At 50.9% G+C, this 23,874-nt stretch overlaps 1 protein-coding gene across 2 annotated transcripts in view; it reads left to right on the top strand.

Annotated features, from left to right (window-relative positions):
* The window catches only part of Lpcat1 (lysophosphatidylcholine acyltransferase 1), a 53,113-nt gene that overhangs the window by 8,077 nt on the left and 21,162 nt on the right, over positions 1 to 23,874 (top strand). For both annotated transcript variants that reach the window (XM_006990001.4, XM_076551662.1), the window contains exons 2-3: positions 13,027 to 13,169; positions 18,821 to 19,035. In XM_006990001.4, coding sequence (XP_006990063.2) covers positions 13,027 to 13,169; positions 18,821 to 19,035 — 358 coding nt within the window. The remainder of the gene's footprint in view (positions 1 to 13,026; positions 13,170 to 18,820; positions 19,036 to 23,874) is intronic.

Below are 23,874 nucleotides of genomic sequence, written 5' to 3'. Positions count from 1 at the left end.
CAGGGCTATGTCCTGAACACTTCCAGGAAAGACCTGATGAAGGAACAGCGTGTTAACATGCAGGCACTTCTCTGCCAACTGATACTTGAAGTACCTCTTCTTGGAGCTGCTGCCCTCAGCAGGCAGGGGCAGGGGCAGGGTGTGTGGGAGCCAGGAGAAACAGGTCCTTTATAACTCAGGTCCTCTCTGGCCTCCTGAGACTGGACTGTTCACCTGTTGGAAGCTGGAGCCTCCTCTGGAGTCACAGGCCCTGGGAAGCTGCTGGCAGGGTTCCCATCTCAGTTCCACCTGTTCCTGGTAGCCTTCGGCTGTTTGTACACGTGGTGCTGAGATGAGTGCCTGGAAAGATCCCTTTTGGAGGACTGTAATTATGGGGAGTCCTGCCCCCCGGTGCTCCCTCAAGTAGGTCAACTGCCACTGAGTCCCTGCAGCTCTGGAGAGGGATTTAGGACCAGTTTCTATTTTTGAGTCCCATTCTTAGAAGGTAGTGCGTACAGCCCCCAGATGTTTGTCTCCAAGACTTTCTGTTTTGGAAGAGCCCTTGGGTGGCAGACCGCCCCACAGGACCCCGGCTGCCGGCTGTCATGTTGCAGTGTTTTACCTCTCAGGGTATAAGACTGTGAGAGCAGAACTAAGGGGACCAGAGGGACAGTGCCATACCGCACGCGAGCGTGCACACACATACACACACACACACACACACACACACACACACACACACACATACACACACACGCGCGCGCGCGCGAGTGCGCGCCTGTCAGGATAGTCCTGAGTCAGAGAATGAGCATTGTTCTGGGTACCCATGTCTGCTGCTCAGCCCGGTCCTTCCCACCAGAGAACTTTGCACTTACTGCCCCTTGTGGAGAACACTGTCTTCTGCCCATTTTCCTTGGTCCTTCTGGGGTACTGAAGTCACTGCAGAGGCCTTTCAGAGCACATACCCCCTGTACAACCTTAGCCTCCTGCCACACCCTCCTTCACACAGTGTGTGCAGTTCTTGGTCATATCAAGTAGACTTCAACATCACAGGTGTTGAGATGTGTCTGTTGAGTGACAAGTCCACCTTCCATCATATGCCTCTCCATACCGCACGTGAGCGCGTGCGCACACATACACACACACACACACACACACACCAAGTAGACTTCAACATCACAGGTGCTGAGATGTGTCTGTTGAGTGACAAGTCCACCTTCCATTATATGCCTCTCCATTTAATCACTTCACCCATGTGTTGGTACAGGGATCTGCCAGCAATGTGTTTTGTGCTAGTCTTTTAGGAAGCCTACTGTCCAGACAGCATGTGGCTGGTTAAGTGACTAGTCCACAAGCTCCAGCTGGGAGAAGACCATACAATCTGGTGAGAGGGAGGGGTATTTAGGTGTCTGTATCTACAAGCCACGGGGGGCTCATGGCAGCTCAGCCTTTCTAAGGACTGGGCATGTCCTTGACCTTGAGCACAGGGCTATATGTTGTGTTCTGACAAATAAAGCTTGCCTGGAGATCAGAGAAGCAGAGCATCCAGCCACCAGAAACTTTTCATCTCTACAAAATCTCAGACTGAGTAGAGTGACCCTGTCTCTACAAATCCTCTAAAAGACTGAAAGGGCCTCCGAGATCCTGTCTCCACCTCCCTAGTACTGGGATTAAAGGCGTGAGCTGCCGCCGCCGCCGCCGCCGCCGCCGCCGCCGCCACCACCACCGCCACCACCACTACCACCTGGCTCTGTTTCTCTTCTAGACTGATTCAATCTCATATAGTCCAGGGTGGCCTCGAACTCCTAATCTTCCTGCTTTCTCCCAAGTGCTGGGATTAAAGGTGTGTGCCACCACTGCCTGACCTCTATGGTTAACTAGTGGCTAGCTCCACCCTCTGATCTCCAGGCAAGCTTTATTTGTCAGAACACAAACAAAAATATCCTACAACAGCTATAGGGCTCTCAAAGCCCAGAGGCTGACCTAATGAGGCTGAAGAGTCGAGTTAGAAAGGTCTTGTCTAGCTGAGGCCTGTCCAGAACCCTCTGGGCTCTTAGTCTATTTTACTCTCTGGCCTCAGGGGAATCCTCCCCTACCCCCTGCCATGAGGGAGGGTAACTGCTTCCTGTGCGGTGATTTCTGAATCTTAGAGTGAGATGGCTGCAGCCTGGGTGTTGCTTAGGGTATTACTTCTGAACTTATCTGGAACTAATGTATTTTCTGACACTGTAGTGTCTCTGATAGAGCATTTCCTGGGGGTTCCCAGGCTGCAGTTACACACACACACACACACACACACACACACACACACACACACACACACACACACACACCGTGTCAGTGCCCTGCTGCTTTTTTTTCTGCCAAAGGCTGCACTGGGTGATCATGTAGCCTTTCCTCTGACTGCACAGATGTTAGGCCAGGCCTGGGCCCTCCCTGCTAAGATAGACAGCTGCACAGCCTAGGCTGCTGTGTGTGGGGCTTGCACAGGGTGGCAGTTCCCTGACACCCCACCTATCACACATATAAGGAGACATGTGCTGTGGGACCTGCTGAACTGGGTGTATGAGCCGTTGCTCAGTGGCCACCAAGTCCCAGCACCTGCCCCTAGGAGCACAGCTGTGATCAGTGAATGGCCAGGTGCTACTGCTGCCTATGAAATGGCATGTGGAGATCTGAGCAGGGAACCAGGGTGACTTCCCAGGTCCTTGTTTGTTAAGTTTTGGGGTTCCAGAGCCATCTCGGGGCCTGAGGTTGTCTTGACTCAACCTTTCGCATGCTCATAGGGCTCTCCAGCAAGAGATGTGTTTCCAGCCTGTGTTGTAGTTTACAAAGAGGTGTGGTTAGCCATGGGGAAACAGGATTGTACCCGAGACAAGGAGATGATCCCTCTCGTATCCACGTGCAGTGTGCCCTTCTGTGGTCTGTCTTAGCCTGCAGCCTTCCATAGTCACACACCAGTGTCACCGGGATCTAGGGCAAATGCCAGGGTGTTCCGGCACCACCCCAAGGATGCTCTCCCCAACAGTGCCTCTGTGTCAGTGAGGCACAGGCCTGAACTAGGGGGATCCAGCTGACAAAAGTTTCTGGGATCTTCCCACCAGACCCACAACAGTTGATGAAAGCCATGTGCCCAAGCGTTCCTCAGTTCCACACTGTGTGCCGAGACTGATGATTCTGTAAGACCAGAGTGGCCGTGAAGGCTGTATAGCAATGGTGTGTGGCAGGGACAGCCCTCTGGGAAGATCACTCCTAACTGCCCATGTGGTTCTTAAGGTGATTCTTTAATTTTTTAGTGTTTCCCCAAAGAAAGGGTCACATCAATCTGCACCAAGAATGGTCTGGATTGGTCTGATAGGCTGAGACTTCACTGGACAGCCCTTGGGTGGACCTGGCGTAGACCTGGGGAGTTGGAACTGAAGGTTGAAAAGAAAAAAATAGCTCCATCTTAGAAAAGCTATATTTAATTTTAGATGTGAGTGGGAGAACTAAGAAGGGCTTATAAATAGCCATAGTGCAGCCTCTGAGGAGAGTTCTGGTGGAGACGTGGACGCTAGCTGTGCATGAACATCCGAATACTCCAGCCCAGTATACAACTGGGATCTAAGGCCGTCACGACAGGGACATTAACGTGTTAGTGAGAAATGGACGGATGGATGCAATGTAAATATGGCAAAAGACTTAAATAAATGGGCGATCACAGGAGAAGTACAAACATCCAGCAGACAATATAACACTGCTGATGCTGTTCTTCAGATGGCCCCGTGCCCTGTATCCAGACTCATCTTGGGCCTCTGGCTGTAGAGGATTCTGAGCAGTGGGCGGGTGCTGTGGGATTGGCCTTGGACAGTGGCTAGGGTCAGATGAGCCTGTTTGATAGAGCTGTTAGTGAAAAGGTAAAACTGCCTGTCTTCAGCAGCGTGCGATGTGTTCTCTTCTACTTTCTGTGCGGCCACGAGCTTTGGTTCCGAACGTGACTGTTGAAAGCTCCCTGCCTCAGAGCCGTGTTCGGCCAGAGCAGAGTCACCCTGGACCTAATTAAAGTATTGAGGCGACATAAGGCAGAGGGGATGCTGGTTGGCTGGTCTGCTTATTTGCTCCTGTATGGTCTGGATCTAGTTGGAGTCCACTGGGGCTCTGGGTGGCTGTGTGGTGTTAAGCCCTGGGCTGTGGGCTTCAGCAAATGTGCCTTGGGGTTCCAGCTGAGGGATGTGTGTGGGATTTGTAGTGATTTTTAAAGCCTGCGTGTACTCTAAAAGGAAAGTGTAAGTTAAACTGCATGTGTCTTCCTTGTCTGGTTTGGGGCAGTGGCTGTTATGATAGGCTTCATGTTCACATTGATGCAGACATTGGTCATTAGTTCCTGGTTTGTGGGGTATTCACCCACGGTTGACCCAAGGGCTAATTTCCCCAGGTGTCTCAATTTCCTGGAGGCATCCCTGTAGTTTTTAACCTCTCATCTCTAACCCATTTGGGAAGTCCATTGCCTTATCTTCAGAGCCTTGTTGCCACCAGCCTACCAGGATAGCTTTTTGGAATACACAGGAACCATATCTGCCTTCCTTTCTAGACTTGAGTTAGTCCTTTCAGGGACAGCTTTGCTTACATCAGGGCTCTGGCCTAGACTCCTGCTTCTTGGTACTGAATCTTTCACCCATTACTTCTCATCCTGGGGTCATACAGACCTGGGACATGTGACATTTGCAGCCTACCCCTCCTTGGCCATCATAGCCGTCCCAAAACCAAGAGCCAGAGGCCCATCTTGGGCTGCATTCTGAATTTGTTTTACAGGAGAAATCAAAAGGAACTGCTAAGAGAGAAAGACTGCTGTGGCTGTTTGTCCCTCAGGTCGGACCTGTGGGGCAGGACAGCTGCACCCTAGAGAGGAGAAGCTGGGAGGAGCAGCCTCGGCTACCATGCTGGTGACTGTTAGTTACTCGGCCGTCTACGGGTGTCAGGAAGGTCAGGTTGGTGGCATTGTGGTGGTCCCGCCCCTGAGTTAGAGCCAGCGTGTGTCAGAGATGTGTGCATCCTGAGAAGCGCAGGGGCTCCAGGCCCTGATGCCTGTTACATCCCAAGTGGTTTCTCCCGTCGCTCACGGAACCTTGGCCTTGGGCTCTGGTCAGTTGCTGCCTTGTTCTACTCTGGCCAGCTTCCCCTCATTTTTCCCCCTTAGGTTTGAAGTACAACCCCGCCTCCCTGGTAAGATTTTTCTTTGTCCTCTGTGAGCAGGCAGGCTGGCTCTGTGGCTTGAGGGTACATAGCCAGCTGCCCCATCTCTGTTTCCTACTCAGGGTGGCCCACCAGAGTTTCTCATTCCCTCTGGGGTGGGTGAGGGTTTAGGGCAGTTCTTTGTGTATTGTGCTCAGGCTGTTCCTTGTGGCCCCAGCAGCCCTTCATTTTGCCTACCATCCCATCCAATCCCTAGCTCCTGCCCTGAGTTTCTGGATGAGGAAGTGATATGTGGGCCTCTGGCTTCTGGTCCATCCCCTCAGGAGCTGGTAGCAGGTCTCTGGCACCAGGTGCTCTGGTGACTGCTCTGAGTGTGATGGTCAGAGCCCTGCTGGTTTATTTTACAGCTCTGCATGCTCTGGCTTGGACTGAGCATACATGGATGTTGGTTCATTGCTCTGGTCTCAGCTAAGTTGCTGACTGCTGTAGCACAGTGTCTCGGGGTCCTCCAGACAGCTGCACCTGTCAGGGACTCCTCCAGTTGGCCATCTCTGTGACCCTTGAGCTGTGACCCAAGTGCTGAAGTTATCCAGGCAGCTGGAGAGAGACCCATCTCGGTTTCATGTCCCTATGCTCGTTGCCTCGGATCTGTCCTTGGTGCGGTGTGTCTCTTGAAGCTCCACCCTCAGCTGTCCCACGGAGAACCTAGACTCACCTGTCCCCCAGTGGTGCCCCTGGGTGGCATCCAGCTCTGCTGCCACCACCAACAGTAAAGTTGGCAGACTCTCTCCACGATCGATGGAGGAGTATAGCTCCCCAGGGTAGAGCTTACCCGCGTTCCCACTGAGCATACAAGGCCTGCATCACCTTCTGCATGGCACTGTGTAGCATAAAGTACTGGGTGCTCACTTGTCCTAGAACCTTTTCTTCACGGGTCACAGAAATTGCCCTGCCAGGTGGGATGGTGACCCCTTAATAGACCCTGGTAGGCAGAGAGAGACCCTCAAGTGTGGGGATGGCCGAAGCTGCGGGACTGTGGAGACTGAAAGTGTGGAAAGGGCTTTGCCCAAAGACTGGACAGTGAGGCAGAGAGAATGACCATCACCAGCGTTCAGGGATACCCTCTGCCAGTGGCTCTGGGTCATTGTGGTACCAGTCTAGGGCAGGGGAGAATGGGACCTTGGCCATCAACCTGGATTGGCCAATATCTGAGTCCTAGACAAAACTGTGAGTCTCTAGCAGCCTCTCAGGAAGGACTGCTCATGAGAGTGTCTGACTGTGACCCTTGGTTGATTTTCTAAGGAGCCAGAATGAGGGCCAGATTTTTAGTACTATAGTTGTGTGTGTGTGTGTGTGTGTGTGTGTGTGTGTGTGTGTGTGTGTGTGTTATATAGCATGTGTGGGGAGGGCAACTTGAAGGATTCAGTTCTCTTCTTTCACAGTGTAGGCCCTAGGGATCAAATTCAGGTTGTAAAGCTTGGGCCTCTTTACCATTGAGACATTCTGTTGGCTTTTAAAGATTATCTGGCCGCTGATCTGTGCCCTGTTGGTCCTCAGGGCCCAATCCTCCTGGTCTCACTCTTGTCTAGCATCCTCCTTGGAGGCTAGGCTTACTCTGTCACTCTCCAGGCTGAGCCTTGCTAACTGCCCCTCCATTCCACTCCACGCACCCTATTGCCCTCTGCTTTGCCCCGTTTTCTCTCTCCACTTCTGACATCTGACAGGGCTCGACCTGTCAACTCCCTGGGGAGGATGTGGGCAGGGTGAGCAGTCAGTATAAGGTGTCACAATCTTGAACACATCTGAGTCCATCTGCCATAGCTTTTGGGCAGACTGACCACAGGTGAGGCTGGATGTCCCTGGGCATCTTTGTGAAGTGCTTCTAAAACGAGGTAGAAGCATTGACCCTAACACAAGTCTGGAAGAGGTCACAGCTGTCCCTATCCCTTAGGGAGCCTAAGCCACACCCACAGCCAGCCATTCCTCAGACACCTTCTTGGAGCCCCGCTTTGTAAAACATCTAGAGGAAGTCAGGGCTCCAGAGGTCCTCAACAGGAAGGCAAGTGAGAGCCACCCGATGGCCCGCAGATTGTGACGGGGCTTGTTGGGCACCTGATCACGGGGTCCAGGCATGGTACTGATTTCAGGGTCCAGGCAGGGTCCTGATTTCAGGGTCCAGGCAGGGTCCTAATTTCGGGGTCCAGGCAGGGTCCTGACCATGGGGTCCAGGCAGGAGACTGATTGCAGAGTCGAGGCAGGGTCCTGATCTCGGGGTCCAGGCAGGGTCCTAATTGCAGGGTCCAGACAGGGTCCTGATCATGGGGTCCAGGCAAGGTCCTGATTGCAGAGTCCAGGCAGGGTCCTGATCGCGGGGTCCAGGCAGGACACTTTCTGGGTGTGTTCACCACTTGGCCACTTCACTCAGACCTATTGATTCATGGTGCCCCGATCTGTATCACTCCCAGAACCTCCAGCAATCCAGTGGCCACGGAGCCCCTCAGATCTGACATCCCAGTATCCCACACTCACTTTGCCATTCTTAACTTGGTGCCCTGCAGAGATGGCTTGGCTTGGGGTGCACTGTACCCCACCAGGTAGCTTTCTGCTTCTTCCTGCTGACTGTTAGACACTCTTTGAGAGGAGAGCAGCTGAGGGTGTGTACACGGCACCCATGCCACCGTCATCCATGTGGAGGATGTCGTGTGTTTGCAGGTGTCCTCAGGAGTCGTGTTAGTTTCCCCTACAGTGAACACACTGGTGTTGGCGTGTACTTTGAGGAGAGTTGTCTGTGTCAGCTGTCCCTGCCAGGCTGACTCAGGGTGGCTGCGTGCGGTGGTACTCCATGCTGTAGCACTTTATTCTTAGACACACTCAGCGTTACAGGCCAGTGCATCAGGACGGCCCCATTTACATACAGAATAAGAATCCTCGCCGGGCGGTGGTGGTGGCACACGCCTTTAACCCCAGCATTCAGGAGGGAGGCAGAGGCAGGTGGATCTCTGTGAGTTTGAGGCCAGCCTGCTCTACACAGTGAGTTCAGGACAGCCAGGACTGTTACACAGAGAAACCCTGTCTCAGAAAACCGGGGAAAAAAAAAAAAAAAAAAAACAGAAAAGAATCCCCAGTTGGCTGCCCTGGCCACCAGGACAAAGCATCGTGGCCGGCCTGACGCTGTCTCATATTCAGGTGCTGCAGGGCCGGCTCCTCTTGAGGAGAGATGTGTCCTTCTGGGTTCACTTTCTCCTCCATCTTGCCAGCAGCTGTAGAAGGCTCAAACCCCAGGGAACAGTTCCGTGACCAGGGCAGGGGCACCCATCTCCACCCCGAGTCCCTGTAGGCTTACGGAGCACACCTTCCCCACAGCGTCCTTGCTCTTGGGTGAGGCAGGGAGTTCCTGAGCTTTTATCTCCCCAGAGCACTGATCGCAGAGAGTCTCTGGGTGGCCACACTGCCTCCTACGTGGGCCCCAGAGCCTGCTTATCTTTCTTTGTCCAGGCCCCCGTTTACAGGAGACTTCCCGGACGGAGGACAGTCCTCACAGGAGGGGTGCCCAAGGTCTCAGTGTCCCAACTGTGACCAGCTTCATATATAAGAGCTGGTTTGGAGGTATCTACCAGGGGTCATGGAGAGAGTGAAGTGTGTCTGTGTATCCATGTGTTCAGTGTGTGAGAGAATGTATATCCATGTTATGTGTATTGATATATGTGTGTGTATCAGTGTGTTCATGTGTGACCATGCATGAGTGTGTGTTCAGTGTGTATGTGTGAGTGTGTGGTCATTGTATGTAAATATATGTCTATGTGTTAATGTGTGTGTTCAGTGTATCTATGAACGTGTCCACATTGTGTGTGTGTACATGTGTGCTGTGTATATGTGTTCAATGTTTGAATGCTTGTCTACATTGACTATATTGGTATATATATGTATCATTATGTACATGAATATCTATGTGTATATATATTTGTTCAGTGTCCACATTGTGTGTGTGTACATGTGTGCTGTGTATATGTGTTCAGTGTTTGAATGTTTGTCCATATTGTCTATATTGGTATATATGTATATCATTGTGTACATGAATATCTGTGTGTATATATATTTGTTCAGTATGTGTGAATATGTTCACATTGTGTGTATATGTGTTCAGTGTTTGAATGTTTGTCTATATTGGTATATATGTGTATCATTGTGTACATGAATATCTATGTGTATATTTATTCAGTGTATGTGAATGTGTCCACATTGTGTGCATTGGTATATGTATATACACATATACCTAATGTGTATGTGTTCAGTGTGTATATGAATTGGAATATGTTTGTACATGTATATCTATATGTATGTGTGCATTGGTATATATATATACATATATACCTAATGTGTATGTGTTCAGTGTGTATATGAATTGGAATATGTTTGTACATGTATATTTATATGTATGTGTTCAGTATGTATATGAATGTGTCCATGTATATACTGGGGTATATGTGCATGTGTGTTTGTATCCCTCTTTTCCAGTGGGTGTGTGAATGTGTGTTCTGTGTGTGTCTGTGTGCTATAGACAGATGTCCTTGAGTACATCATGCCCCAGGCCTTGGTCTTCATTGATGCTTCTAAGCTGTGTCCTGACCTGTGGGCTCCTGAGTTCTGCCACTTCTCACTGCTCCCATGTTTTGCTGCAGTAGATACTGGGGTTCAGTCCTCACTTCCTGTCCTTATCCAGACCCAGCCTTACACAAAGAGACTGGGGCTGATGGGACTGATATGGAGTGGCTGCTGTTGAGGCCCTCAAAATGTAGTTCAGACTGTCTCCTGTGATGCTGTGATGGATTGTGTGTGTGTACCAATTTCATCTAGACTATATCAACCTTCAGAGGGTAACTGAGGTTAACACAGCCCCAGGCCACTGTAATTCCTTACTGAACTGTGGTACAGTTACTCACTTCTGGCTCACGGACAAGATAACCACATAGTCTGTTTGGCCTGGCACCTTTGAGAGTGATGTGGCTCCTTAGCGTGAAGTCGGGTCTCCACTCTCCACAGCTGGACTTAGGAAGTGGGGCTCTGGGTCCCAGCATCAGGGGCCCTACACCTCTGTGTCTACGGAATTTTCATGGAGTTGCAGCCTTGAGTAGTCATCTGGGAGCGTAGCTGAATCCTTTACTCCATGTCTCTCCCCTCATTCATACTCAGCCAGCTCTGCCCTGTCCAGTTCCTGGACAGGGCATCCAATCTGCCACGTGCTACCTCAGTTCCTCAGGTGGACAGCCATACTGCGTGTAGTTTTGATAAAATGGGCTCTGGAGACCTGCCCGTACATGTTATAAGTTGGCATCAGCGTGGCACTGGGCGTCCTGGGTGTGGAGAGTGGACTCCTCTCTCCCTCCCAGCGGCTCCCTAGCCTAGCACCCTATACTCCTGATGTGGACAGAGCTCTTGATTTCATAAGCTACAGCAAGAAAAGGTGCCTCGAGGCTTTGGTAAAGAGTCAGGCCCTGCCCAGGCAGCGTCCACCCACACAGGGTGTCTGGAAAGTCGTCAGACGCTCGGTTGCTCTTCAGCCTGGCCTGGTTTTCTAAGAATGATTCTCGGGGCTGCCAGAGCTTTGCTTCTCCCCACACCACCGCCACCACCACCAGATTCAGCTACTCTGGTGTCATAGCCTCCTGGCTACCTGCTTCCTTTGTAGTGGCTCAGAAACATGGGCCTCTCCTGTGTCTGTGGTCCCCTAGTCTGTTCAGACGAGTTTGCACCAGGGTGGGCCTCCTGAAGTAGGGACTGGTGGCTAGGCTAAGTCTGTGTGAAGACGATAGCCTGTGGAGATGTCAGGAGATGTGGGCAGAAGCGACAGCAGTAGGTTCTAGAAGGACTGTGGCAGGCCCCTTCAGTCCTGCCCTGCTCACCTGGGGGAAGGTTCCCTGCTCCCTGGGATACAGACAAAAGCTGGAAAGCCAGCACTGAGTGAAGCTGGAGGCAGAGTACAGAGGAAGCTGGCCCTGATCCTTGAGGCCTCTGGACCCTCCCCAATACGCTGTACAACAGCAAGCTGCCTCCCCAACTTCATGCATCCCCAGACTGCACTGCAGTGCTGCAGAGGGCTGTCTGTTCCCCTCTCCCATGCAGCACACCGATGCAAAGGGCTTCCTCCCTAGCTCACACCCACCCTGCATGCTGAACAAGGCTGCAGAGGCTCCCTTCTCAACTCTCAAGTTTGGCATTGTTAGGAAGCCTGCTAACGGCTTCTAGGAAAACTCCTCGTGGAGAGTAAACCAGATTAACCTAGGGAGAAAAACGGAGTTTGCAAAGTTGGGATCCGAGAGACTTGGAAGCTGCAGCCAGCTAGCCAGAGAAGTGGCAGTGAGAAGCAGCAGTTAAAACAGCACAGGTCAGTGGGGGTTATAGGTGTCTCCCCTGAAGTCAGTGAAGAGTTGATCCAGGTCAGTTACCAGCAAGCCCAGCACCCCTAACATAAGCCCTGACAGACAGGTAGCCTCCCAGCACCCCTAACACTACCCCTGACGGACAGGTAGCCTCCCAGCACCTCTAACACTAGCCCTGACGGACAGATAGCCTCCCGGCACCTCTAACACTAGCCCTGACGGACAGGTAGCCTCCTGGCACCTCTAACACAAGCCTCAGCACGTTACTCCCTAGCGTTGCAAGCAAGAATCTGACATCGGAGGAACCCTGGCCACAGCACTTTATCGTGTTGCACAAGAATAAGTGTTATGTCCCAATAGAGGCAGGGAAGTGGTTGATGATGTTACCTCCAAAGACATCTGCTGACAGCCCACACAGGCTGCTGTGGGACAGGGAAGGTCATCACTATGAGATGTCATATGTAATCATTGTCCCAGTGAATGAACTAAGTGTTGGAGGTCCTGCCCTCAGGCCTCAACTGACTGTTGGGCCTTTAAAAGGTGTGTGAATTCATTCTCAGTGTCAAGTCCACCCTGATTTCTAAGGCTGTGAAAATGCCTTCCATGAACGCAGCATTTGGCTTCTGCCCCCACGGAGCCGAACTGCCCCCACATGTCTTCCAAACTCGGAGCCACAGGCAGCCACCTGGTCCTGTAGCCTCCTGCTGCCCTGAGGTGAGCACTGGTTAGTGAGCCATGCCTCCCTTGGGCTCTGGCCTTCCGCCCAACCTCGCCTTGGCTGGAGAGCTGCCCTGATTCCTCTGTTCTCTTGTCCAAGGTTGGTCTTGCGGCTCCACTCAGCTCCCTCACAGCCTCACCAATGTTTGGGACTACATCTACTATCTCTGTGCATGTCAACAATTTGTGTGTGTGTGCACATGTGCATGTCGAATCCAGAGGTCAGCCTCAGATGTGGTTCCTTAGACACCATCTGCCTTGTTTTGAGACAGGGTTTCTTAACTGGTCTGGAACTCACCAAGTAGGCAAGGCTGGCTGGCCAGTGAGCCCCAGCGTCCTAGCAATCCCCAGTGTTATGATTTCACTTTTGTACTGCCACACCTAGCTTTTTTTTTTTTTTTAACTTGTGTTCTGGGGTTGAACTCAGGTCCTCAGCTCTTCACAGAAAGCACTTTACAGACTGACGTATCTTCCCCAGCCCCAGCTTAATGATTTTAGGGAGAGGTAGGAAGGTATGATGATGTGTTGAGCAAGGCATGGAAGCTTGGCTCCAGCTTTGGGGTGTCAGGTCAGAATAGAGCTGAACGCGCCAATCAGGCTCTGCCGTGCTGCTCCCAAGACATCCTGAGTGTCTTTAGTCAGGAGCGGGAGGATGGGTGCCACAGTGACGGCAGCGCGTTGGCTAGCTGTGACCTGGCTCTGCAGGACCCCAGGGTGCAGGCAGACTCCAACATGTTCTCAAACAGGAGTGCTTAAAAAAAAACAACACCTGTCTTCCCAGGTGGCTTTCATGACGTTGACGCTGTTCCCCATCCGGCTCCTGTTCGCTGCTTTCATGATGCTGCTGGCCTGGCCCTTTGCACTTGTGGCCTCCCTGGGACCACCTGACAAGGAGCCAGAGCAGCCCCTGGCCTTATGGAGGAGGTAAGTAGCTCTTCTGGCTGACGGTGTGTGTGTGTGTGTGTGTGTGTGTGTGTGTGTGTGTGAGAGAGAGAGAGGGAGGGAGGGAGGGAGGGAGGGAGGGAGGGAGGGAGGGAGAGAGAGAGAGAGAGAGATGTTCATTGTCACAGTATTGCTGCTCAGTCCATGTGGACCTGTCTCTCCTTTCTAAGCCTGCTTTATTGGGACCTGTTCCCCAAGGACCAGTGCTACCTTCCTGCTGCTTCCTTTGAATCTCGCATGTCCCTGCCTGTCTCTCTCTGATCTTTAGACTTCATCCTCAGGGCTCTACGGGTCATGAGGCTGCCGTACCCATGTCCCAGAGCACAGAGATTACCCCACCACCATGGCCTCCTGTGTTCCAGAACCTGTTCTGTCTCTTGATGGCCTGAAGATTAAAACCAGAGCTCCCAGGCCATCCTCACCCAGCTCTGGGTCTGCTGGTGGGAATTGGGAAATGTACTCTTAGTGACCAGCTCTTGGGCTGAGTTGGCCCAGCACCACAGTGACAGGGTCCCTGCTCACCCTTCACAGTGTGGGTGCTGGGCTGGGGGGAGGGGGGGGCGAACACCTTTTGAGTGACAGGTCAGGTCACAGTTGACACATTTGCCCACCTGGGGTCACTGGAAGTAGACAAGCCTGCACTCTTTCTTAAGTCGAGTGATTTGAAACCAAATCTCACTTTCTTACCAAACTTGACAAAGCCGAAGCTCTGGCTAACAGTAGGCTGGAGCCAGACAGTCCTGCCCTCGTGGGAACCCTGGGCCAGTCCAGGCCTCCTGAGTGTTAGACACTGTCACTACAGGCTGGGTCTCTCTTAGATACAAACTGGCCCTTTCCTTTAAGTGTTAGATATGAACGAACCTCGGCTGTCTGAAGATAGAAGTGTTGGGAACAGAGTCAAACTGGGCGCTCACCGTTAAACCACATCTCATTGTCAAAGATGCTTACACTAAGTGGTGTGTGTGTGTGTGTGTGTGTGTGTGTGTGTGTGTGTGTGTGTGTGTGTGTGTGTCTTTCCACCTGTCACAGGTGCCTTAGCCAACGCTCTAAGAATGCTCTGCTGTTGTATCTAGAGGCCCCTTCACCAGCTCAGAAAGGCAAACAAATCATTGCTGGAGAGGCAGGCAGAAAGACTTACAGACCACCAGATCGGCTGCTGTGCAAATAACCTTTTCCTGGAACATGGCCACCCCCGGGGCTACGTTCACAGGGAGCTGAGTTGTGGGGGCTGTATGGCCCCAAAGCCTAAAAGTCACTGCTTTGTGAGCTGAGTGTTCACCCAAACCTCCCAGCCTTTCTTTTCTTGTGAGGGCCCGATGCACCGGATGTTTGTTCAGGAGAGAGGCAAAAGGGGATCTCATTTTCTAGACTTCAATCCTCTGAGTGTCAGATCACTATCAGATGATGGTGAGCACCCGGTGTGGGCATTGAGTGAGGCTGGTCATCAGATGATGGTGAGCACCCGGTGTGGACATTGAGTGAGGCTGGTCATCAGATGATGGTGAGCACCACCCCGTGCGGGTGTTGAGTGAGGCTGGTCATCAGATGATGGTGAGCACCCGGTGTGGGCATTGAGTGAGGCTGGTCATCAGATGATGGTGATCACCACCCCATGTGGGTGTTAAGTGAGGCTGGTCATTTGTGAAGTTGTTGCTTACTCTCAGCTCTTCATTTGTCTGAGATTTTCTAATCCTAATCCTCTTTGAACAGCATGCTTTACTGTGACATCCGTTAAAAGGGTAAAAAAAAAAAAAACATAACTTATGAATCTAGTATGAGACAAAACCAAACACATCAAATCTAGGCCAAACCAGGTCCTGACTTTGATCTTTCTGCTGGGAAGCAGACTCGGGTGGATTTAAAGGTACTGGGTGACAGGCGTCAGCTCTTGGTGACAAGGTGGCTCTACATGCTGCCTGCCTGGCATCACACGGGCCTGGTCACCCCTTTCTTTCTTCCCTACCCCAGCTCAGAGTCTGAGCAGCAGGACCGTCTTCAAAGTGGGTGTCTTGGGCTGTGTTCCTGGCCTCCGTGCTTCCTGGGGACTCTCCTGTGGGCACTCAATGGGCTTCAGCAAGCTACAAAGGGCCCCAGCACACTGTCCAGTGGCTCTGTCCCTGTGGTTCCCAGTCACAGGGTCTGTTCACAGCATCTTCCTTCACTGCACCAATGTGATGCCAGTCTGTTTCACGTGCAGTGAGTGAGAGGCTGAGATTTCTTATGGCCACAGGTTCCCTCGAGCTTTGTACATCTTTGTCAGCTCAGGGTACATGTCATTCTGTGTGAGACAGAAGAATGTGTTTATGCCTGGGTATATATGTGTATAATGGTGCATGTGCATGTATGTATGTGAGTGTGTGTGTATGAAGGATGTACATACTTGAACGTACACATGTGAGAATATGCATGTGTGTGCCTGTTGGAGTATGCATTAGATTAGACTGTGGATATATGTATAGGTACTGCATTATGTTTGGTGTGCGTGTGTGTGTGTGTGTGTGTGTGTGTGTGTGTGTGTGTGTGTGTATATATGCGTGTACACAGGTGAAAGTATGTGTGTGGTATGTGTGTGTGCACCTGTTGGAGTACACGTGTGTGAAGATGAGGATATGCGTGTAGGTGTTGGAGTATGTGTGTGTAGGTATGTGTGTTGGAGTGTGAACATATATGAATGTGCCTGTTGTACTATACATGTATGTGTAGATAAGAGCATGCAAGTATGCACATGTTGAAATGTGCATATGTGTAGGGTGCATACCTGTGTTGGAGTGTGCATGTATGTGCATGTTGGTGAGTATATGTATAGGAGTGTGCATGCGCACATATATGTATACACAGATGAGATTGTATGATTCTATGTATAGGTTGGAGTCTATGTAGATGAACGTGTGTATATATGTTGAGAGTGTCATATGTACAGTATACACGTGTAAACTGGACCTGCATGTATCGTGTTATGCCTCATGAAGCCCTAGACATCTCCATTCAGTATCTGTTCGAACTCTGGATTGTGGCCCTGGGTCCTCATGGGTTCTCCTGACTGAGTGGCACAGAATTAGGAAAAAGTGGGGTTTAAAATAGCTGGCTGCAGAGTCGTCGAAGTTCTGAGTTGCAGCAGCAGATTCATTGAGACTCAGACCACGTTACGTCTGCACAGCAAAGCTGTTGTGAACAGATTGATGTTAAAGACGACTTTTTTTTTCTGGGAGAAGTTGGTTGCATTCAGACATTCTTAAAAAGCTCAGGCTTTCGGTGAATGACACAGTTTTGCAAGAGACGCTTATTGTAAGTGACTTTCAAAGTACAGTGTCATAAAAATCATACTGCTGCCTCTTGGTAGTACTGACCCCTACACTGGTTCTTTTATCCACCAGAGCAGGTCCAGGGTTGGCCAGGCAGGGAGCAGTCAGGTCCTCCAGCTGCTGGTCCTCAGCCAAAAGGCAGCTTGAGAAGGGCTTGTTCCTGAGAGCACCTCTGGACTCAGTTCCTGGGTTGATAGGTTAACCATGAGAGTGGAGGACTGAGTATCTTACCCCCACCCTCAGAGAAGAGTCACCACATCCTGGGTATAAATATGATTTCCTCTGTCAGCAGAAGCACAACCACATCCTATGATTTACAGTTTTTTAAATTACACACGTGCTTTGCTTTGCATGTGGACGGTAGCCTTTGGTTTTTGTTTTGTTTTGTTTTTCTCTTGCAGTTTCAAAATCTCTTTTTCTTTCCTGTGGCAGAAAGAATGTCAAAACCTCCAATTCAACCTCAGTTCTCCAAGCCCAGACCACACTGTGGGGTAGTGCTTGCCTTCTGGTGCATCCAGATCATCCCCTGTCTGGTTTTTGTTGTTGTTGTTGTTGTTGTTGTTTTTGTTTGAAGACTTTCTGGAGTGTCAGGTTCTCTTCCCAGAAAGAGGATTTGCAAGAGGAACTCAGACTTGATTAACCACTGACAAACAGCTTGTTCTCCCTGGCTTTCTGGCTGGCTGAAGCATAGCGTGCATGTTCCCCTGGAGGGTGCGGGTCTACTGTCTTGGGGCTCATGCACCTGTGTGTGGAGGCAAATTGTTTCTCCTCAGAATCTTCTCTTCATCAGCACTGAACAGCTTTAGCTCATGTTCCACCCCCTTCTTCATGTTCCTGTAGCTTTCTTTCTGGGCCTTTACTTGACCTCCGACCTTGCCCAGAGCTCACTGTCCTCCTTGCCTCTGTGACAGTACCAGCAGGGTGAGGGTCTTCACCTTCACTGGGCCCACAAGGTCTGCCTCCATTCACACACCATCAGCCTGGGCACCGAGCCCTGAGCGTAAGCTTGTGGGGAAGCCATTTATTGGGCTCAGCTCTTTACCCAGCCCCTCCCCATGCTCCCCCCGCCCGCTGTCTCATCTTTCCCCGTGAGGGCAGAAGGGCACTGCTGTCAGCAGGTCCGGGTTGATGGTGCTGACTTTCTCCCCTCGTCCCCTTGCCTTCCCAGGACCAGCTCCTGTTCCAGGGAAGCCTTCCCACAGCTTCCCTTCCCCATCCTCGGCAGCCACTTCCTTATCAGTTGCTGTGCATTTTATTGCTGTACACTTTTATTGTGAGTCCATCTATAAGTGTCCGGCTGACGTGGAGAAGTACACACCCATGTGTCACACCATCCCTAGAAATAGAACCTTGAGTCTGCTCCCCGGTGTCTCATGGTAACTACAGCAACTGCTGATTCTCCAAGTAAGCAAAGGTCTTTCCAAGGTGACTCCTCCAGGGGCTCTGTACCCAACAGTGATTGGCCACTACTTAGATCTGCTGGGGCTCCTCTCACAGAGCCTCCAGGGGAGTTAGCGCTTTGGGGAAATCAAGGAACAGGGCTTTGGCCTCTTTTTTTTTTTTCTCCCCCCTGTGGTTTTTGGTCACCTGGTTAGCCCACAGCCAGTGAGATCTGATGCATTCTGCAGCAAGCCTCCTCTGGGGACCAGGCTCCACTCAGGCCTTCCCATACTACATGTCACTGCAGGGGTGTCCTGAGAGGTGTCTGCATGGTGACAGGTTTGTTGAGGGTGAATAGAAAGGAAGATACCAGGGTTGAGCGCCTGAGTTCTCATGTGTTTAAAAAGGACATCATAGGAAACCAAGATGGATGGCTTAGGCCAGTTTTCTTTCGTCTACATTCATGTCCATCTAGGTCCTTCCAGAACCTTACTGATTCATGTGGTTGGCCTCCAAGGCAGGGCGACCTATGGAAAGGAGGTCTAGCAGGCTCAACAGGGCATTGCCCTTGCTCTCAACTGATTAGCATGCAGCTTCTGATGGGTGTTTGACATGCTTTGATGGCTTGTCTACTCATGCGTGGCTGAGAGCTAACATGGACTGCTGATATCTAAAGTCTGGGTGTCGTTGACCTTGTGTGATCTGCTGTCAATGCTGTGTTCACTTGCAGGATGCTGTGTGGTGGAAAGAGCCCTTCAGTTGTCTGTCAGAGGAAGTGGGAGACATTGGCTATGGGTGCCCCGGAGTCAAGCACTCCAGTCCTCCTCTCAGGGAAATGCTGAAGCAGCCTTCAGCGCCCTGCCCTGTTGCCCAGGCCCCAGCGTCTCTTTTCCCGTGGCCCCCTCCATGCCTGCGTCATGGCAGGAACCTGACGTTGCCTCTCTCTCGCAGGGTCGTGGACTTCCTGCTCAAGGCCATCATGCGCGCCATGTGGTTTGCGGGCGGCTTCCACCGCGTGGCTGTGAAGGGGCGGCAGGCCCTGCCCGCCGAGGCTGCTATCCTCACACTGGCACCACATTCTTCCTACTTCGACGCCATCCCTGTCACTATGACCATGTCCTCCATTGTGATGAAGGCAGAGAGCAGAGACATCCCGATCTGGGGAAGTGAGTGAACACTTGAGAGTGCATGAGCCCCTGGGAATGGGTGAGACTGTGGAAGTGGGTGAACCCCCTGAGAGCAGGTAAGACTTCAGGGATGGGTGAAGACACACACACACACGCACACATACATACTCACACATGCTTGCGTGCACACACACACACACACACACACAGACACATACATACACACACACACATACACGCATACACACGCACACGCACACACACCCGCAATGAGCGAGTGAGACCCTGGGAGTGGGTAAGACACCTCCCCACCCACCAACAGGCCCCTTCAGGCTATCTGCCGTCACACCACACGCCCTGGCTGTGCTCTGTTTTCTTCCTTGTGTCCCCAATAGCATGAGCTTTTCTGGATTTTTTTTTTATCAGCACCTACATGTCCTCCAGTACCGTCAAGTGCAGAGATGCGTGTCCGAGGTCTGTCTTGTAAGCATGCATTTCCTGTGTCACAGAGCAGTTCAGGGTCTCTTGAGCTTCTGGGCAGCCTGCTCCTGAGGACCAGTGATTCCCACAGACCAGGAACAACAGTGTCTCGGAGCTACTGATCGGGTCACAAATCCTGGGTGCCTTGATGCAGTACAAGGTCTTTCTGTCTCATTCTAGGAACCAGTCCAAGGCCATAGTGTGTGTGAGGGGGATCTCTTCAGAGCCTCCACAGGAGGCTGTCCTGCCTGCCTGGTCACATGGCCATCTTTCCTCTGCCCCTAATCTGTGTATGTCTTAGCTAAGAGCGATGCCAGTAGATAATCCATGATAGCCTCGTTTTAAGATCCACAGTGTCATCTACATAGACTTTTTGTCTGAAAAAGGCCATGTTCACGGGGTCTATCTAGGGTTAAGACATGGAGAGAACACAGCATTGACATCCAGTTGCTTTTCACACCCTGACTGGCTTTCTTCATGGTTCCCAGGCATCTCAGTATATGATGTGGGGCTCCGGAGGGGGTGTGGGGGTGAAGGGGTGGTTACTGGGTACTGTGGTGGCTGTGGTGTCCTTGATTTCAGCCTGACACCTGTGATAGAAGAGCCACGGCTCTGAACCCACATGATGGCGAATGAATATCCCCAAGGAAGAAGAGACACAGATTGGCAGAAAGACTCTATGTTCTGAAGCCTTGCTCAGGTGTCTGGGCACTCTGCCTGTGAGCCAGTGTTCTAGAGTACCTCTGTGGCTCTCTGGGTCTCATGAATATGGCCACTCAGCAGGCTCACCTATACTACAGGGTATAGTTTTGTATCTCCCAGACTTGTGGGCCCTGGCAGTGTGATCTGAAAACAGGTGCCTCCTGGGGTCTTAGTTAAGGTTGTCCTGGCTGTGATGAAACACTATGACCAAAAGCAGCTTGGAGAGGAAAGGCTTTATTTCAGCTTACAGTTAAACATCACAACCTATCGCTGAAGGAAGCCAGGACAGGAACTCAAGTCAAGGCAGAGAACTGAAACAGAGACCATGAAGGAGTGCTGCTTACTGGCTAGATCTTCATGCCTTGCTTAGCCTGATTTTTTTTTTTTTTTTTTTTTACATCACAGAATCGCCTGCCTGAGGGTGACCCCACTTAAAATGTATTGGGCCCTCCCACACCAGCCATTAATTAAATACACCATAGGTTTGTGCAGAGGCCAGTCTGGTGGTGGCATTTTCTCGTTGAGGTTCCCTCTCCACAAATGGCTTGTGTCAGGTTGTCATAAAACTAGCCAGTATAGCTGGCATCCCAGTCTCTCTGTACACATAAGACTTCTGCTCTGTGAAAGACCTCCAACATCTTGGGGTCTCAAGGACGTAGCCATCACCCTGGACTGTCCAGCACTGACCCTTCTGATCTGGCCCTGACCCAGATGTCTCTCCCAGGCTAAAGCATAGAAACAGCCTGCTGACACTTAGCCAGGTTATGAGGAATGTTTGTCACAACTGCCTCAGGGCACTAGAACGTTGGGGTATGTCTGCACAAGGCCTTTCTGTCCTCACTTCATCCTCTTCTCCCTTTGCCGGTGAGCAGGCATCCCCCCATTGCATTGCATATGGAAACATTAAGGAACTGGCTCTTGGCCATGGGGAAGCAGGTGATCAAGGAGGCTAGAACCTAGGTGTGGTGGCAGATGGCAGCAAGGTCCCCAGCCCAGATCAAACCCTCCCCTCAGCACACACCTATGACTTTTCAGACTAAGCCCACTGCAAACATGGCCTCCACAGCCCACATGCTTCCGACCTGAGAGGTGCGGTCATTCCCTTCCAAGGAATGAGTCTTCACCGTGGGTTCAGGCGACACTGTGGTCAGTATCCTGAGCAAAGTGTTCCAAGGTTTATGGACCCTGCATGAATTCCCTTCATCCACAGGATGCTGGTACAGAGTTGGCTCATATGGAGGTGAAGAGACTAGGTTGGGGCTCGGCTAGTGGTTTACTGTTGGTACAGAGTGCTGGATGAGAGAGTCACACTTGTCTCAGTCCCCTGACTGAGATAGCCAGGACCTTGCAGAGGTGCCAAGCAGGAAGGCAGAAAGCGGGACTGTGTGTAGCCCTGCACCTGTGAATGGTACAACAGATCCTGTAGACGGAAATGAGCTGGCCAGTGCAAGGACCTTGGTTATGAAAGAACACTGAGCAAGCATGGTCACTCTCTTCTTGACCAGGCTCCTGGAAGGAAGCTGAATTATTTGGATCATAAGCTGTAGATTTATCAGCCTGATAACAAATAAAGGATGATACTCCACGTGCCTGGAAAGTTGGGTTGCATTCCAAGAATTTTTTGGAAGCTAAGTGAGGTCGTAATTGGCAGGTGTGCAGCCCACCTTGATAACCCTGAAAGGTGTCACAAGCCCTGAATGTCACTGCATGTGGCCCCTGGCAAGGCACCAGGAAGCTGTTGGGTTTTATAGAGATGTTATCACTGTGTACAGAGGTTTTTTCCTGGAGCTTGTGCATTTCCTGGTCATTTATAGATAGTCCACAAAGTGAATGGTAGTGGCAAGTTTATCAGAAATGTTCCTTATCAAGGTATGTCTATAGTCCCAGCATTCAGGAAGCTGAGGCAGGAGGATCACTTGAACCCTAGCTAGAGCATCAAGACCCTGTCTCTAGAGGGAGAGGAATATTGATTAGGTTCCGAATGTAGCTCAGCCCAGTTGGTTCCTTACCCAGCTACCTTTGAAGGGAACGTGCCAGATTAGGTACTGTCCTGGGCATGCAGGACATGTTCTGGTTCCTGTCTCAGAACAGGCTTAGGTAGGCAACGGCTTGTCCCAACTTCCAGCCCCTCCTTTGGGCCTTGTGATGGACAGCTCCTAACTCTGTTGAAGAGAAGAATGTTGAAAATACCACAAGTGTTTTCATCTTTAGGTCTGTGAGTACCAGGAGTGTGACCAACCTCATACCTTTTTCTGTCTACATTATCAGTCTATGAGTCAACTTTATGTGTCTATCTTAGTTAGGGTTAGGGGTTTTTTGCTGTGATAAAAACCCCATGACCAAAAGGAACCTGGGGAGGAAAGGCTTTATTTCAGCTTGCGCTCCAGGCAACACTGAGGGGAGTCAGCAGGGCAGGAATCTGGAGGCAGAAGCCATGGAGGAGTGATGCTTACTGGCTTGCTCCCCATGGTTTGCTCAGCCTGCTTTCTTATACAGCCCAGGGGTTGTATATCACTCCAACAGTGTGCTGGGCCCTCACACATCAATCATTAATCAAGAAAATGTCTACATGCCCCACAGATTCCCTTCAGAACAATTTTTTTCCCAAGACAGGGTTTCTCTGTGTAGTCCTGGTTGTCCTGGAACTCATTCTATAGACTAGGTTGTCCTTGAACTCGAATCCACCTGCTTCTGCTTCCTGAGTGCTGGGATTAAAGGTGGGCACCATCACCACCTGCCTCGGACAGGGCAACCTTAGTGCAGGTTGACAAAAACCAACCAGCCAGTACTCATTCATTCACTGAACTGGTCAAGTGATGTTTGGAAGTAAAATGCTAAGGGAATGACATCACAGACCTGGAACTTCTGGCATGGTTATATCGACCATTTGTACAACATGGGACTGTTGGCAGGGGGCTTCGGACTTTCCCTTCCTGCCTTTAGGAGCACCTTGTCCATCAAGGTCCAGAATCATTTGTCTGATGGAAGGAGGTGTACCCAGGAACCCTCAAAGATAACGTCCTGGGTGCCCGGATGATCACTGTTACCTTGTCCCATCCTTGGAGCCCTTCTTGCCTCCCTGTGTCCATCCTCAGATTCACTGAAGGACGGGAAGGCATCTTCCATGATCCGAGTCAGTTTTCTTATCCTAGACGTCATCGACACAGAAAGCTTCTGTACTCAGCCCCGTGAAACACGCTAGACAGCAAGACCAGGGGAACCCCAGCGCCTCTAGGAAAGATGATGGCATTTTACAGAAAAGCAGACAAGGTCAGGGTTGTGATGTCACCCTCACAGCATCCTGAGCAGATTCTATCATTCCTCTGCCTTTTTACTCTAAGTCATTTTAGCAGCATCAGGAAGCTGACAGAAAAGGATGAAACAATTAATTGCCAAAATGACAAAACAGCTAAATGATTCAAGACCTGGAAAGAAATGATCAGTGTCCCCTGGGTATTTGGCTCTTCATATGAATTATGAAGACACAGTATATTATTACTGCATCAAAGGGATTTTCTCTTTTTTTCTTCCTTCCTTTTTTTTTTTTAATTGTTTTCTATGCTTTTTGGAAAACCTCCTAGAAAGAATCATGAAGTAGTCTTTTCAAGTCTCAAAGTGATTTACAAAAAGAACCTACAGCTAAAACGGTCCGGGGAGATGAGCTGTAGTCCCCCTGGACCCTGTTTCTATTTTTCT

Source organism: Peromyscus maniculatus, chromosome 15 (assembly GCF_049852395.1).
Source record: "Peromyscus maniculatus bairdii isolate BWxNUB_F1_BW_parent chromosome 15, HU_Pman_BW_mat_3.1, whole genome shotgun sequence".
NCBI classification, from domain to species: Eukaryota; Metazoa; Chordata; class Mammalia; order Rodentia; family Cricetidae; genus Peromyscus; species Peromyscus maniculatus.
The sequence above is the reverse complement of the archived record's forward strand: the minus strand, read 5'-3'. Positions and strand labels throughout refer to the sequence as shown.